General features: G+C 36.6%; 1 protein-coding gene across 1 annotated transcript in view; it reads left to right on the top strand.

Annotated features, from left to right (window-relative positions):
* Window positions 1-56: 56 nt before the first annotated feature.
* Window positions 57-18,351, top strand: part of LOC117652820 (E3 ubiquitin-protein ligase TRIM32-like) — a 28,188-nt gene continuing 9,893 nt past the window's right edge. The window contains exons 1-3 of the mRNA XM_034397957.1: window positions 57-234; window positions 16,629-16,925; window positions 17,036-17,172. Coding sequence (XP_034253848.1) covers window positions 73-234; window positions 16,629-16,925; window positions 17,036-17,172 — 596 coding nt within the window. The 5' untranslated portion in view covers window positions 57-72. The remainder of the gene's footprint in view (window positions 235-16,628; window positions 16,926-17,035; window positions 17,173-18,351) is intronic.

Here is an 18,351-nt window from a genome sequence, read left to right as displayed (position 1 = left end):
CGACTTTATTCAGGTTTTTCATGGCCATTTAGTAACAACTCAACCTTTATTTACAGAGTTAATGCTAACAAAATGGATGACGTAAGCAACTGCACGGTCTGCCTGGAGAAGTTCGACGCGGACGCGCTGTCGCCAACGCTTCTGGTCTGCGGCCACACCCTGTGCCGCCGGTGCGTGCGAGACTTGCACCAGCGCGGCCGTCGAGTCTCAATTCGTTGCCCCATCTGCCGGAAGGTTAGTACTCTGCGACTTGCTGGAACACTGATTCAGTGAAGTGTCACGCCAATAAACGGCATGATAGAAAAGTCACGTCAAAAATCGGCGTGACTCAAAAATTCACGCCAATTTTGGGTGTGAATTTCTTGTCATGCCGTACTTGGTCAGTATTTAGAATCTTGCAATTCAAACTTATTGGATTATAGCTTGCGATGAGTTATGACTTGGTTGTATTATGAACTGGCAGTTCGTACTTAAGCGAACAACGTGCTTGCATTTCAACAGTTCATAATGCAATCAACACACCAAATGTCGTGAGACTCTTTTTGTCCCATAAATGATACAATTTTAGGCACATCCGACGATGTTACAATTTTGTGCCTGCCACGCGGGACGAATTGTCTTATGAAAGTGAAAGTGCAGAAGACAATTGCACTGAAAACGTGGTCGGCCAAATTATGGCGTGACAAAAAGTCACGTCAAAAATTGGCGTGACACGAAATTCACACCGTCAAACGGCGTGAGTCACGCCCTTACTTGGCCTGAATGACAACGCGCTCTATGAGAAAAGTCATGCCAAAATGCGGCATGACAAGAAATTCACACCAAAAATTGGCGTAAATTTTTGAGTCACGCCGATTTTTGGCGTGACTTTTCTGTCATGCCGTTATTGGCGTGACACTTTATTCACGCCCCTGCAGCGGCACGAAGTCACGCCGGTAGATTTTCAGTGTGGACAAAATGTGTCGCCAGGGGGAACAAAACTGAATCATCGTCGGATGTGCTCATAATTGCATTATCCCTAGGAGAAAAGAAATGTCGCATGACATTTACTAGGGGTACGCGCCGTTTAGTTTGGGCGCGTAGTAGGCGAGCGATGCGTCTGAACACATTCTTATAGGAGATGGCGAAGAATATGTGCAGAAAAAGGGCCCCAATACAGTGTCTTCCGTCACAAAAGGGGCCCGGGAATTCATGTCATTTTCGTGAAAACCTTTACTGAAAACTGCAGGAAACAAGGGGAAACTCAACTTTGAAATTTTGGGTCACAAATTGGAAAATTTTTGAAAAAAGTAAAGGTCGGGGATAAAATTTGGAAGTCATTTTCGTGATCAGCACACCAAAAACTGCAGGAAACTATGTAAAACTCGACTAAAAAATTTTTGGTCCAAAAATTGGTAAAATTTGGAAAAGTAAAGGTCTGAGATGAAATTGGAATTTATTTTCGTGATCAGCACACCAAAAACTGCGGGAAACTATGAAAAAACTAGACTAAAAAATTTTGGCCCAAAAATTGGTAAAATTTGGAAAAGTAAAGGTCTGAGATGAAATTGGAAGTCTTTTTTGTGATCAGCACACTAAAAACTGCAGGAAACTATGTAAAACTCGACTAAAAAATTTTGGCCAGAAATTGGAAAATTTTTGGGAAAAGAAATGGTCTGGGATGAAATTGGAAGTCTTTTTCGAAATTTTAAAGTGTTTTTTCCTGTTCATTGTGTCGTAATTTGAACCCTGACACTGTTACTCAGTCGAGTAACATTCAACAGCCAGCATTGAATTACTTAATACGTTTCAAAAATGCTTCAATTACCATTCGATATCCCCTTTGTTATTGAAGTTATGAATACACAATGTTATAAGTAATCCCTAAAAAGCCTTTTATCTCCCTTTTATTTTAAACTAGTGGATAAAACTGCATTGATTTATCTAAATTTAAATTTAAAAAAGAGACACATTTACAGGCAGGCTGATTGCAACTACTTTACGGAAAAGACCTTCTGTCAGATCCAATGAATCGTTCCATTGAATTCAATGTCGAGCCCACTTATTGCTAAATGCAAGTTTAAACTTATTTATAATGATAGTCATGATGTGATATTTAATCTTTAAAACATATAGCAGAAGTATTTACCTAACATTCTGAATAAATTAAAAAGACAGCCAACTCAAACCATGACGACACAAATTACCAGTTGCGAAGTTAAAAGAATCGTCTCATGAAATCATAGACCCAAATCACTGAATCGTCTCATTGAATCAGATGTCAATGTCAAAACCCTGTATGCGCTACTCTCACTCACCATATAGTTATCTTTAAGGTTAGTACTATAGTAAACTTACAGCATTGCAATGAAGCCTTTCGCCAGAGTCAGTGCCAAGAGTCGCAAAGACTATTTTTTTTGGCAAGATTTCTGTCTGGTTTGTACTTTTAGATTGTATTGGTCTATTTTCTAACTGTTATTGAGCAAAGCAAACAACTAAAAGTATAAGTCTGAGAATAAAAATGGAAATACACTCTCAAAACTTAAAAAAACCAAATCATTCTTGCAATTTTCAAACGATCAAACACACTCCACTGACCAAAACATTTCCCCTGTGGCGGGGGGGGTGAGGGGGCGGACGGACGGACGAAACGCGTAATAATTGTCACTTTCATTTTTCCCTATTTCACTGTGTTGACACTCCGGAGGGTTTCAATCATTCTAGAATATCGAAAAACTAAGACCGAAAATCACTTCTAAGCCTTCTCCTCTTATTTTGTTTTATTTGCCAATGTTTTGCCAGTCCCCTATTTGAGAGCCGCGGCCGCAAGTATGAAAAATTGCTATAGGGTGCCAACCTAACCACGCTAAGAACCTAATTCAAAAAGATGTTTTGAATATTTCAAACGGTAGTAATCGTGAATATAAAATAAACTCCCCTGTGGGACCTTTTGAGGATGTTCGGTGCAAAAATTTGGGAATATTTGTTTTAGTTGCTGAGAAACGTGAGCGTGTACGCTACAGACAGACAGACGCACGACCAGTCACTTTTTGGAGCGCCCAAACACGGCAAGGGCTCGCTATCGCTCGCCAATAAGTGTGAAGTTGTAAACTAGTTAGGAATATCCATTCCAAGGGCTTCGCCTTCTGAATCCTATTCATGACGCCAGCGTCGGAATACATTCAATTCAATTCATTGGTTATATTTGTTGTTCTTTCGAATTGTAGTGGTAAGTGACTTTTATGATAAAATAAAAGATTAGTACAATCTTGGCAAATGTGTGTATGCAATTTATTTTCTTGTTGTGATTTTCCTCAATACGTTATAAACTATTCAATATAATTTAAAATACAATATATATATATTTCACATATTTGCAGTGTCAATATTTGAAATTGTCTGACAGGCAGTGTCAGAGCAACTTAGATGTCAAATTTTGATAGAATAATTCTCGCAACATAACTGGAACCAATTTGTCTGCTTTGACCAATCTTGCTTCTGCAAATGATTTTATCAAAATGCCATTCAAAGAATTTGCTCTAGATAAGCAACAAATGCTACCCTCTCATCGTGCCACTTCCACTATCTGCTCAGCCTACCGATTTTGAAATTTCCCGTCCAAGCAATGCTGGTGGCAGGCCAACTCTAGTCACACCACACCGAAATCCAACCACTTCACTTCCATACCAGCAGACATATGGTAATGATCAGTAAAAGACCAACATTCAGTAAATTCAATATAACAGTTGTATCCTTACACACCAATTCACAGATTCAGATAGCAACAAAGTTTAACAGTTATGATTAGCAATATAACTGTAAATGTGTAGAAATTATCACCTGATGCAGTACTTGCAACATTCAGTAAAAACAGAACTAAACATAAAATTTAAAGCAATCAATAAAAAGATGATCCGTCCCATCTATTCACGAACACCACTTTAATGTGATCAAAACATATTTGTACTTTTTATTTTATTTGACTGCCCTTAAAATAAACAATGAAAATGAACACCTTCAGGCATTACAATTGTTGCTTTATCAAGAACAAAGTCATTGAGTCATGTCTTATTACAATCATTTCCAGTTGAAAGATTATTTAAAATCAATGATGGAAAAGTACAAGAATTGAAAAGAAGATTTCTGGAATGTCTACGAGAGAAAATGATATAGTTGGTTTGAAGACTCAGTGTCAATGTGATATCATTGTGATATTTATGTATTTTCTTGTGATACCAAACATTCCAAGCTTGGTTTGTTTGTAAGATATTTATCTTCTAGTCAGAAATGTTGTCAAACAATGGTTTCAGGTGATAGCAAGTGATTTTGGGCACATTTTGTTTGTGACATAATTATTTTATTGAAACATGTTCCAAGACAAATGTTTGTAATCTTTGAACATATAATAAAGCTTACATTAAAAATTAATTCTGAAAGATGATGAGTTTAAATGTCTTGACGAAATAAACATTAGTCATAAGAAACACATGCCAGCTCTTCCAGAAAGATTCTTGGACTAATCACATCTTGTGGAGGACTGTGATATTAAAACGTTAATACAAAAATATTTACACATATTAATATAAAAGTACAATATCACATTAAACATACATAGGGCCTGAAAATGTTTTGCAAACACGACTACAAAATAGCAATCATCTATAATCAGTCTGTTTAAGCGACACAAATAATGAACAGACTGCCATTATAATTAATCATCAATGCTCTCAGTCTTGAACTTCTTTGGACTCGGTTCATGTCCAGCTTCAAGGTCCATAATCGTCTTGACCCCTTCCAATTTGGTTTTGTCAACCTCTGCAAGCAAAATAAATGGTATAAGAACACAAAACTTACAAATCGAATAATTCAATACAATTGAAATATTGTCAAAATTTACCTTGCCCATCATCAAGAATCTCAAGCTCGTTAGTACCAGCAATTTTTCCATAAAAGACAACTCTGACATTCTTACCATCTTGTATGTCTTTGTTCTTGGCTATATAATAATCATCATCTTTGTTGTCATAATGGAAAGGCATGAATGTATAGAATGTCATTCCAAAGTCTTTATAAATAGCAAGCGTCTTGAACACCGTATTTCCAGTATGCTTGTCCAAAAACTTGCTCTTTTCTTTGGCCACTGCCAACAGCTTGTATTCAGTGCCTCTAGCCATGGCCTCAGGCCTTCGCATCCTGCTCCCTCGAGGCCTTGAAAAATCTAAAACAGGAATAAACATGCCTTTATAAATAATGGATACTGTGTTTTAATATTACAAATACTACTCTGAATAGCACCATGCAACCTATTAACCACTATCATTAAGTTAACTTTGAATCGTACAATAATGAATAAGATTTTACCTTGATCGTTGGATGACATTGTATTGCAACTGACTTGACTTAACAAATCAAATTCAAACTGTAGAAATATAAACCCTGAAAAGAACAAACAAATACAGCATGGTTAAGTCCAATGTAAAGCTCGTACACGACCATAAGCAACACGCGACTGCCAACATACAATATTTTGTTCTCACAACAGGTATTCCCTTCCCACAAAAACGCCATTTTGATTTTCATACTCAAATCACAACAAACCAGATCGAAAGTTTATAACCAGAAAATAACGGCATAAACCGGTATTTGAATCACGTCTTTACTCCAAGTGTCACTTGTATCATATAACGAACAGAAATTGTCCCGGAATAGAAACAGTTTTAATTTCTTTATCCTACTTTCATGACAAAGCTACATCATAGCTTTACACAAACCTGTTAAATGTTCAACCCCACTAACGCCGCTTTCTCTAATGTTTTATTTTTATAGAGACGGCACAGCAATAAACTACGAAATTCGACAACTTTCAAAGGTTCTATACTATTTAATAGAGTCGCCGAGCCAAATCCAAAACAATTTGAGCACATGTTTCCGAACGGCTTGTACGAACGTACATCCCAGCAATCAAATAAAACCACATACCTGAAGTCAAGAAGTTTCAGCTTGAAAATAGATGAGAACAGCGACAGAAGCTGATTCAATAATTACAGCCACACAAGCATAAACCCTGCGGACTGACTTGAGAGTTTCAGAGACTGACCAACGCTAAGCCAGGACAACGCCGACCATCACAGTCAAATACTACGTTTAGGCATACACACAGCTACTACGTTAGTCAGACAGAAACGATCCATGAGCTCTACTTTAACGACTGTAACACCGTCAAGGATTGTTTTCGTTGTAATAATTTTAGTAATATTACATATAAAATTTACTTATTTCCAAACCCATAAAAGCACAACCGCAAGTGTTTTTTTTTTTTAATTGAATAATCTGATTCAACTCTAGTAGTCTCCAAGCCAGCCAATGCCCGTCAGTTCAGTCTGCATTCGCACATTGACAAGGTAACTGACAACAGGTGTTTCCACGTGGTCGTTCCCGCTGCCCCTTTTTCTGATTTGGTCATTGCGTTCTGGAAAGTAAGTAAACTTTTGTCACTTAATTGTCAAATATCTGCAAAACAACCGAGTAAATAACTATATTAAATTTCGGCAACCATCTCATGAACACACAACTTTTCAGTCGATGAAACTCCAGGCACAACAATTATTGTGTATCCTGACATTAATTTCAGACTGACGTCTGCTTCATGGCCGGCAATGTTGGAATAGGAAATACTGCATTATCTTGACAAAACATTAGTTATTGTAGCTGTCGTATCGTTTTATTAAATTAATTTATTCCGTATTGTTCTGCTTCCTGAGTCAAATCAAGGGGTCTCACTTAAAAGATATCTGGGTGTTCCCTCCAAGACAATCTTGTTTTTAATGCAGACATATTTTACTCAGTTTGATCATTTCGGACAAGTACAAGAGTAATTAAAATATATTTTTGCATACATTATTGGTTTCTTTGATCTTTCATGTTCACAGTGAATTTAATCACAAATTATATTGATTTTTGCTGTATCAAATGATCAAACTGAGTTTGCTTGGTTTAAGATAAGATTGTCTTGAGCAGAATGGCCAGAAAGATCTTTTGAATACGACCCCACGATATATAATGGATTAATCAACATTAAACAATTTGTTTCAGGTGTTATACCATGACGTACAATGGGCTGTATCCAGATGTTGACAAGACAGTGATTGAAAGATGTAATGAACATCTATTGCTAAAATGCCCAGTGAATGTTGGGAGTGTGAAAAAAAGGAGTCGAACCATCTGTCCGAACATAAGAGTCTGCACTGCTGCTGCATTGCATCTATTCAACATCATTTGCACAAAATGTCAAGACCACAAATTATGGATTGTAGCAGGTCTGTGATTGTGTAGCGATTCACAGTACAAAGTGAAAAGCAACGACTCTCAATTCTGATTTTTATTCTTCTTCTGACTCTAGTAAATTCCCCTTTTAAAAGTACTTCGTAATTTTGCAGGCGGATATGCTGCCTTTATTTTGGGCAGAACAAACCAATACAACGACATTGACATATTTGTTAAGTGTGATGGAGATCTTCGCACTGATCTGTTCAGTATAAATAATATTGACCTCTTTGTCAATTTTAATGTGGTCTCTTTTATTCTAAACATGATCAAAGTACAGATAATACAGGTAAAAAAATTTCAATGCAGCTTTTGTAACTGTTAAGAAAGTGTCACTTTCATTTATATTCTGTTTTGTTTCAGGTCCCATTCAGTATTGAAACTAGTCCAATGACTAAGCAGGTACTCGACATGTTCATGATGCATGTACTAGTAAACTTTGATATTCCTCCATGCAGGATTGGACTAAAATATGCTCTTGAAGGTTCCTTAAAACCTTATAGCATTGATATTTCAGCAGTTGACTTTGTGAAAACAAACACTAATGATTACAGAATACAAAAGTATGCAGCAAGAAAAATTGCCAAACCATTCACAGTGCCATCATTGAAAACTTTGTGCCTGTTTAACCTGTTTAAACAGACTGATTAGCAAGTTGTTATTTTGTACTGACATTTGCAAAATGTTTTCAAGTCCTGCACTAATGTGTGTATGTTTAATGTGATGTACTTTTATATTAATATGTGTAAATATTTTTGTATTAACGTTTTAATATCACAGTCCTCCACAAGATGTGATTGGTCCAACAATCTTTTTGGGAAAGCTGGCATGTGTTTCTTATGACTAGTGTTTATTTCGTCAAGACATTTCTTTCAGAATTAATTTTTAAAGTAAGCTTTATTATCATGTTCAAAGATTACAGACATTTGTTTTGGAACATGTTTCAATAAAATAATTATGTCACAAACAAAATGTGCCCAAAATCACTTGATATCACTTAAAACCATTGTTTGACAACATTTCTGACTAGAAGATAAATATCTTACAAACAAACCAAGCTTGGAATGTTTGGTATCACAAGAAAATACATGAATATCACATTGATATCACATTGACACTGCATCTTCAAACCAACTATATCATTTTTTCTCTTAGACGTTCCAGAAATCTTCTTTTCAGTTCTTGTACTTTTCCATCATTGATTTTAAATAATCTTTCAATTGGAAATGGTTGTAATAAGACACGACTCAATGATTTTGCTCTTGATAAAGCAACGAATGTAATGCCTGAGGGTTGTTCAGTTTTATCTCCAATATTTATTGAGACCTGTAACAAAAGAGCAATTATACAAAAACGATATGCAAGATTAAAAAAGGAAAATTATCTTTATTACGTACCCAGTCTAATGTGAGTCCTTGTGATTTATGCACTGTAATAGAACTTGCAACTACAACAGGAAATTGTGTTATTGACAAGTTTTCTCCACCCAATGATGTCCAAGATTTAGTTATTACTGGTATTGGGACTAACTTTAAGCTTTCATCATTGTCCAAATATGGACCTTTGTAGATGTCAAATCTACAGATAAGAACACTAGGAGAATCATCAGGAGGTGATTTCCCTTTATCATAGACAATGTCAATTAAAGTTCCGACAGACCCATTGACAAGACCCTGTTTTGTCCAGAAATTATGTCTTAACATTAGCTTAGCTGATGAACATAAGTACAGTGTTTTACTCAATCCTGTTTCTTCACTCAATTCTTTATCAGCCAGAGGACAATTGAATTTGGCTGGGATGATAGCTATTGGAACAGGTTGTTTTGTTGTACTGTCCCTCAATTTTTCTAAATAATCTAAATTTGTATCATCAACAAACTTTCTCAGAGGAAAGAGTTTTAAGGCATCTTTGAACTTTTCTCTTTCTTCTGCACTGATGTTTGAAACGAATCTTGTCTTCAACACATTGTAATCATCAGTAGTAGCTTCACCATTGCTAATATTCTTCAAAAGATTCTTAAATAAGAGGTCTTCTTGTCTGTGAACCTCAGTTAATATCATAGAATTGTTAATGCTTTCAAATGCTACTTTGCCTTGTATTGCTAAAATATTTCTAAGTTGTTCATCAGAATAAACAGGTGTGTCTATGACAGGTGGTAGTTGAAGTATGTCACCTGAAAAAAAATTAATGAATTATAAAATTATAAAAGAATTAACTAATAAAAACCATTTGATGTTCCTTACCAAAAAAGTAAACACAGAGACCACCAAAAGGTTCATCACTTCCTGTGGCTTGCTTTAATCTCTGACTCATCATTCCTAACATCTTGAATCCTACCATAGAATATTCATCTATTATGACAAATTTAACATCTTTCATATCGTTACAGAACTTTCTTGCTGAGGCATTTTGTAGAGGTGCAAACGCTTGTTTAGGAATTATGTGTAATTTGGAGTGTATTGTTGCACCCTCAATATTCAAGGCAGCAACACCTGTTGGAGCTAATACCAACACACTACCAATTCCAAAACGCATTTCTATCTTCCACTTCATACATTTGATGATTAAGCTTTTTCCTGTACCTGAAATTAACATAAACACAATAAAAAATCACAAATACAATACACTTATCTGAGCACAATCATTAATTTTACCTGCAGATCCTTGAACGATTAAAGTTTTGGGTAACTTTTCAAAATTGTTGGATGTTGACAGAACATCAATTTGGCTATCTAGCAAATTCAAAACTTTAGTTTGCTCTGCATTAAACTGAACATCGCAGAAAGAATTTGATGTTTCTATGCTTTCTGGTTCATACACTTTCTTTTGATTTGCTATAAAACACTGCAACTCTTCGATTGATCCATACTTTACATACTTGTCATATGATGTGCTCCAATCAAAGCTTTGATCCAAACCTCTCCTACCTAACTCAATTTTCTTGGTTTTTTGATTGGGTAGCATGGCTGAAATTGCCATCCAATCCTCAGTAGTAATATTTCCGGATGGGAAGTCTCCAAATTCTTCCGTCTCATCATTGGCCTGTTCTTCTATGTCCCCCAGCTCAGTCAAGATATTCATGCTAATATTTATTTCATCAACATGACTTGTGTAAATGCTTTCCCAAGAAGCATCAGGATGAGTTGTCTGAAATTGGTTTATGTCTCTCCAAGGAACATGCAACAACAACTGCATTCTATAAAAATTGTCATTCGAATTTCGTTCCTCTTTGAAGGTTATTTTAGGATAAACAACAACAATGCTGTTTTTAGTTTTCATCTTCTTGGTTTGAAAATTGTAGTTCTTTGCCATATACCACAAAGATTTGTGTTCAAAGTCATTACTTCGCTTGCTGTATTTCTCCAGCAATGATTCTCCTCTCTTAATTTGGTTCTTCACTTTGACCCATTCACTGTCACTTTTTAGATACAAATGAACAAAACTTCTTGAAGTTTTCACCATTTTTTCACTCATCAAAATATGTCCAACTTCTTGAGCTGAATAATCTCTTTCTGAACAAACTTTCATATATAATCTCTGAATAACATTCTTTGCTCCTTTATCATTACTTTCACAAATTTCTTGAAACAACTCTTCTAACGTCTTTGACTTTGTTTCGGCCTTTGAAACATATTTTGCCAAATAATTTATCAAGGCTCTCTTGGATAGTACAGGTGCAACATCCATGTTAGCTCTCCATATAAGAATCATGTCTGGATTGTAGTTGTTCAATCTTGGATCATTCCTTTTTATCTCCATCTCAAACTCTCCACTTTCTGACAATTTTAATTCACTTTTCTCTTTTAGATCTTTAGGGAATTTAAATCGGCATCTATGTGCACTATTGTTGGTATTACTCTCAGTCTGTCGCAGACAATACCCAAGTGTGCATCTTGTATGACGTTGAACTGTATTCAACAATTCTGCCAAATCTTGTTTTAAATCTATCACATCCTCTAGTTCTTTTCTGCAAGGATGAATCACTGGTGGGTGAGCATTTATGTCAGGATGTTCACAGTAAATTATTTCATCAAAAAAATCAACAACTTGTTGAATTTCATTTGCACTCTTTTGGCTTAGATTAGTCACATCAGGTGCTTTATCAAGCCACAATAATCCATGCACATGAGGAGAACCACTGAAACAAAATATTAACTATTATCAAACAACAAACATTAGCAACATGAGCAATAATCACACTATACATACCGATGTTGATATTCAACACGATACCAATATTCAGTTACTTGGAATTTTGGTCTCACAACCTATCACATAAATACATTGGTACAAATTAATAATACAATGAATAATAAAGATCTAAAATTAAAAACTTCAAATAATTAAGTGCTTATCCTACCTTTTGCAAGAAAGCATTCACTCTTTCAGTAAAGTACTTATCCACTAGAATGGGATTTTCTGCAACTAATTCTCTCCTTCTCTTCTCTGTCATTGTGACTAGATCTTCATGCGGTGCTAAAACCTTAAATAGGCCCGACCAGTGCAGATCAGCAGCTGATAACGTGAAAAACAGTGTTGGTATTCCAATTTGCTCAATCATGGCCTCCAGCTCTGCTTGACGAACTTTCCAATATGGTTTAGTCCCACGCATGTTGCTACATTGATACATGATTTTGTTTAATGCATTTGGGTTTTCTGTTACATACTTTTTAAGCTCTTCAACATTCATTTTACTTAACTCTTCATTGTCTTTTACATACAATGAACCCTTATCAATTGCATTCCATCTCATTAAGGAATTCATAGCATAGAATCTAAATTTCGGATGTTTGGCAAAACGACCATCATGGAATCTTAACATATGCTGAAAGTAATCAGAATTGGAAATTTTATGATCCCTATCATCTCTTAAATCAGCAATTCCATACGGAAATAAGGTTGGAAATGCGCCAGCAATAATTTTTTTGTCTTTAAATTCATTCATGGGATTACCATCCATTGTAGGCCAATTAAATATTTCCTTAATTTGATCATTTTGGTTGTTAGTTTGATGTTTTGGCACAAATAATTGGTCTATATCATCACCATTTTCATATTGCCCAATTGTTGTGGATTCTTCTTCCTTGCCATCTTCATTTTGTTTATCCCCAGTTATTACAGAAGGAATACTGTCATAAACATTTCCATTTTCAGGTAAAAGCGCCATATTTTCTTCACTTATAGTTATGTCAGAAAAAAGCTCATTGTTTTTAATCAACCATGATAAGGCTTTAAAAACAACTTGAGAACGGACATGGAAATCTTTTGGCGTATCACCGCCAGATTGTGTTCTTACTGTAATAATAGAAGGCAAATCACTAATTTTGTGAGGAAGTTGCTGAGCAAAATGTGAAACAGACTGTGGGAAATTGATCACATTCCCACTGTATCCAAATTGGTGTCCTTTTAACTTATAAATGGATAGCATTGCATGTACAGGTGATATTAATGCCTCTTCAATCATTGTTAAATTTTTTAGCTCTTCAGGAACTTCCCCAGGGTCCATGTTGTTTGCCTTTGAGTATTTGAAACAATTGTTCTTATGCAAGCAATTAGTTTTCAATTTCTGTTTCGACCACACTATTTCTTTGCAATTGAGACAAGAATATTTATGAAATGAATTCATTTCATTCATAAAGTCTTTATAATACTTGTCATTCACACTACATTCATTCAATAATTTGTGAAACTTGTCAGTACTATCGTGGGACTCTGAAAGTAAGGAAACAATGAATATCAGACAGAGCTTTAACAGATCAAACAAAAACAAAGTACACAATTTTAAATATTTGCTTCATGCATACACTTAACACATAATTGCCACTAACCTGAAAATAATTCATGTTTCAATCCCAAATTAGGATACCTGCCAAGCTCTGCATCATCCAAACATTGCGGTCCATGTTCTGTAGGCGTTTGATTTGGCAACAATGTGATTTGATCCTTATTATAAAACTGATTTGCACTGAAATGTTTGCTGCAAATGTAATATTGCATGTGGAGACTTGTAGTTTTAACTTTACTTAATTTTAAATTTCCAGTGAATTTTAACCAATTCTTGCACCTACAGAAAATCACATAATAAACAACCAATAACACATCCATATAACAACTCAATTTGATTTATACTTGTAAAAATAAAAACACATACCTTTGCAAATTAGCTTCATTTACCACCTTGTTGATTATTATTTGTGGAAATGTAAATAACTTAACATTATTATGATGTGAATTGTTAGTGCATCCAACTACAGCACAAACTCGTACCTTCGGTGAATTTTTCTGCGACATCATTTGTCTCTGTAAAGATACAAACATGACTGTCAAAAACATTATTCAACAGCATAATACTCAGAACAGGCAAAACTACTTTGTTAAAGGTATTCAATTCATTTATATTAACATTTTCAATCTTCTCATGATAAATCCTTACATGACTTACCAAACTCGCATCAACACCTGAAGCAAACGCATCATGATTATTGTCACTTGAATTCACCTCAACTTCATTCACTTCTAAAACTTGATTCTCCTGTAATGCCAATTAAAGCACTATTTGATTAAGTCTCATATTTATTATTAAATTCTTTCTTAAATTACTTACCAAGCACACATCGCCACCTGAAGCAAAGGTGTTTTCATAATTGTCACTAATATTCACCTCAACCTCAATCACTTCTGAAACATCATTCTCCTGTAATCAAAATTCAATGGCATATACAAAAAGTTATACTCATTAAAGTTGTATCAGGTCAAGGAAATAAGGACATAAACTAATAAACACATTAAACCATTAACAGATGAAACTAAAAGTTGGAACCAATCCCTTCAAAATATCGACCAACCACATATCCTAGAGGATAGCTTTTGACAATTAATTGCAGCCTTAAGTAATGGTGACATCATCAATCCCCAACATGCCCCTCGTTGTCCCGCCTGCTGATGTGTCTATCTGTTTATGTTTTTATTTCCTTACAACCTGAGTATAGCCTGACTACAAAATCAAATCCTACATAGAAACTCACCGCACAAAATTTCTGAATAAAGTCTCCTGAAGTACCACTATCATTGTTTCCTTTAACTCTAATTGACTTATCTTTCATGTCTATAGTCACAACAGATGAATATTCCTGCAATTCAATTCACAAAAAAATCATGAAAGCTATCTCAATAAAACTCCAAATTTAATTCAAAATCTGTTACAGTCAGTTCAAAACAGCCTCAGTACAAATTCAAATCCTACATACAAACTCACCATACAAAATTTCTGAATATGGTCAGCTGAAGTAGCACTGTCATTGTTTTCTTTTACTGTAAATGACTTATCTCTCATGTCTATGGTCACGACAGATGAATAATCCTGTAATTCAATCAAAATCTGTTAATGTCAATTCAGAACTATCCAATTGTCTTGGATCTGCTCTGACAGTTAGGATTGTCTTGGATCCGTTCTAACAGTTAAGATTTCCCACGCATTGACCCGCCATGTAATGGCAGCTGCCATGTTTTCAACGCAGCAGCACATTGCCGAAGAGGTTCAGTTTACAATTTTAAAAACAGTACAGTTTTACGAGATCACAAACAAGATAAACATTGGATTTAAGTAAATTGTAACAACAAACATTGTCATTATTTGAGGTGGAAAGTGATATTGTGTGGTTTACCTCACTTCCAGTTGCCGCCCATCTCTGATCAGGTTGAAACTTTTTAACAGGTTGCACAGTGACACACTCATCTTGCTGCTCTTGCCCATAATTTTCAACTTGCTGGAGGTGTTCCTCAGCACCCTGCAGCAGACCCAGAATCAAACATTATCTACAGTAAAAAACTAAACTAACATGAGATTTCAGAGTTAAAAATGGCAACATACATTGTCATTTACTGAAACGGAAGGCACTGCTCCTCTTTTAAGTCTTCTGTTTCCCTTTTCTTCAGCTAAGAAATGATTGCTGCAAATGAAGATATTCTTGGTGTTACACTCTTTTTTGTTTTGAATACTTATCCATTGACGCCACTGTGTTTGCTGTATCTGGTCTTTTGGGAGTCTGCAAAATGAAACATAGTTTTTTAATTAAAAATTATGCACTGTGAAGAAATTGTGGCAGGCCAGGCATTATAGAGCAACATAACCCCTCTAAATGACGATAAAGACACTTGTAAATATCGAATAATTGAGTGGACTTTACCCAAACAAGCGAACGCCTTCGACTATAGGTTGAGACGAAAACGGACACGACACAATGGAACATCTTCTTCTGTCTGACATTTTGATAAACACTCATTTCGTTTGGGATTTAGTCAAGGATTTTGTTGTTGTTGTCATTTCGTTTCCCGCCAGTTTCCCGCTCACGACGACGTCGGCTGCTGCGATTCAACTTTTTGCTTGGTCCACCCGACATTGGTCATCCTTTCCTTCCAAATGCACCCGACATTAATACTTTTTGAAACCACGTTGACCAACGATTCGTATGAACTCCGAACCGTTTCTACGCCTTTCAAAGCAGCTTTTACGTACAGAACATTTTAGAAAAAGCAGAAACAACTTTCTGAGTGTTCATACAGTTTCATTTATTTGCACTTTCTTGATTATTGCTGACAAATGTTTTTGCAACATCACAAGAAAAGTTGCCTACCCTGCCACGGGATCCCGTCATCCCGACTCGCAAACCCCGCTGTCCACACTGGGTGTCGCTCCATATGGCTCCGCCATTTTATTTTATTTAATTTTTAGTTTGTTGGGCGAAGCCAATAAATTGGGAAGCATTGGCAGGGAAACTTGGACACTGTTTTTGCCGTGTGCAATACGACGCGTTCTTTCCACACCGATCAAGTCTGACTCTTCGCAAGCCTTCAAACACAACAGTTTGCATGGATTTAGGAGAGCAAGCTGGGGTTTTTGTCGTCGTACTCGTGCCGGGTCGTAGAGCAGAGTCCATCACCACTACACTCTCAGACTCATATTGACTTTTTTCTCTCCATTATTGACATTTTGTCCTTTGCTTACGTAGTTTTTTAAGCAGCAATAATATGTAGTATTTCCTTTGTAACCATGTACAATATTGTTCACTATAAAGACTAAATTGTCATCAATTATTGACTATTTTTAAAGTCAATTGCGTATTGACTCTTTGTCAGTAGCAAATTGACTTTATGTCAATAAAATGAACAAAATCCTACATAAATATTGAGGAAATAGTACTTTTTATTGCTGTGTAAAATACTCTTTAACAAAGGACAAAAAGTCAATAACAGTCTGAGAGTGTACGACCACAACCAAGTCCCATTGCCGCACGGTTTGTGACATTTTCTCCCATTCTTGCCTGTAGGTGACGATAGCATCTCCCACTGACCTGCCCGTCAATTTCTCTTTCTTGGCTTTATTGGAGAAGGTCCAGAACGAGAGTGAGCCGAAGAGGAAGGTTGCCAAATGGTGTCTGGACTGCAAGGTACTTGCTGGCACGTCTTGCCAAGAGGAGCATACGATCTGCCCTTTGCGCAAAGAGCAATTGAGGCAGTTGGAAGATGAAAGGGAAATATTGGAGGCTGCTGTGAAGTCTACAAAGGTCCTTGAGTGTATTCTCCGCGAGAATGTTGAGATAATACCCTCCGTCCTTCACAATCTGGTAAAGTTTTTCTCTTTGTTTGTTGTTACCTGTTTTGTGCAGTACCAAACCTCAGTATCAGGAAATGCCCATTGTATCTTGTCGCGTAATGTCCCTCGATGTCTACACAGAGGTACGCTGTCACGAAGGCTCAACAGGACACCGCGGAGGCCCTTAAGCTGTTCAAAAGCAGCAAGGACGCGACCGGTACGGAGTGGGAGCGCGTTCGAGGAACGGTTCAACAGGCTAGCCTTAGATGCATCCAAAGGTAAGTACAGACTTCTGTCGGAGCCAACCTAGTATGTACACTCCACGCTGGAGTATGCTTGCCAGGTATACTGTGGCAAAAAGGTACGAAAAATTCTGTTAACAGCTTGCGGTATCCGTAGCCCCCTTGTCAATTTTCTCCGTAGTACCTCACAGTATTACAGTCTTCTAGTTCTACGGAGAATACTGCAAGATCCTACGGAGAGTGTTCATTAGAGGGCTACGGAGAATCCTGGCAAAATCATGAACAGATTTTATCGTACATTTTTGCCACAGTGTACGCTGTTGCTGTGGTCACCTACCTTGTGGATTTAGAGCAGAGCTACAGTGTACTTGAACGTATGCGCCATTTGGCGTGTACTTCATGATCCAGCGTGGAGTGTACATGTCAGGCTGGCTCCAGGTGGTGTACGCACTTGCAAGCACGTTTCAACCTGAAGTGTGCTATGAACACACTGTGACCAAAAGCTACGGAAAATTCTGTAAACGGCTTGTGGTAATTCTCCGTGGCCCCCTTGTCAATATTCTCCGTAGGGCTAAAACGGTCTTCCAAGTCCTGCGAAGAAGACTGCACGGTCGTACGGAGAATACTGTAAGTTCCTACGGGGAATCCTGGCAAAAAAATTAACAGAATTTTCCGTACTGCTTTGCCCCAGTACACACTTGAGTTCCTGGAGCTGTGTTGAGTTCGCGATTTGTCTAACAACGAGTTCATGACAGTACATTCGTAACACGTACAATCATAAGACTCGCTTTTGACTTTCAGTGTATGGCATGGTCATTGTGTCGATAGCACCTCTGTTAATTTGTTCAGCACTTATACGTATTTTTCGCTTTTGTTCCTTTTGATCCTTTTTGTTCTTATTGATCCTTCAAGCGGAAGAAGGGGGTAGCTCAATTTTCACACTCAGGTGACACAAAAAACTGTTTCCAGGGTAAACTAAATCCAATCAGATGTATGATGCAATTGCATTCTTGACATAAAAGCGAGGGGTTACCCACTCCCGATTTTCGCGTACACACGATTCCCATTTTCAAGATTCCCAAGATTCCAAAAGGATTCCCAGATTCCTGAAGATTCCTGAAGATTCCAGAATGATTCCTGTAATTTCAGAGATTCCCATCTGATTCCATGATTCCCACGTGATTTCAATGTTTCCCACGTGATTCCGACAAGATT

The sequence above is a fragment of the Thrips palmi genome, unplaced genomic scaffold (genome assembly GCF_012932325.1).
Source record: "Thrips palmi isolate BJ-2018 unplaced genomic scaffold, TpBJ-2018v1 HiC_scaffold_7, whole genome shotgun sequence".
NCBI lineage: Eukaryota > Metazoa > Arthropoda > Insecta > Thysanoptera > Thripidae > Thrips > Thrips palmi.
The sequence above is the reverse complement of the archived record's forward strand: the minus strand, read 5'-3'. Positions and strand labels throughout refer to the sequence as shown.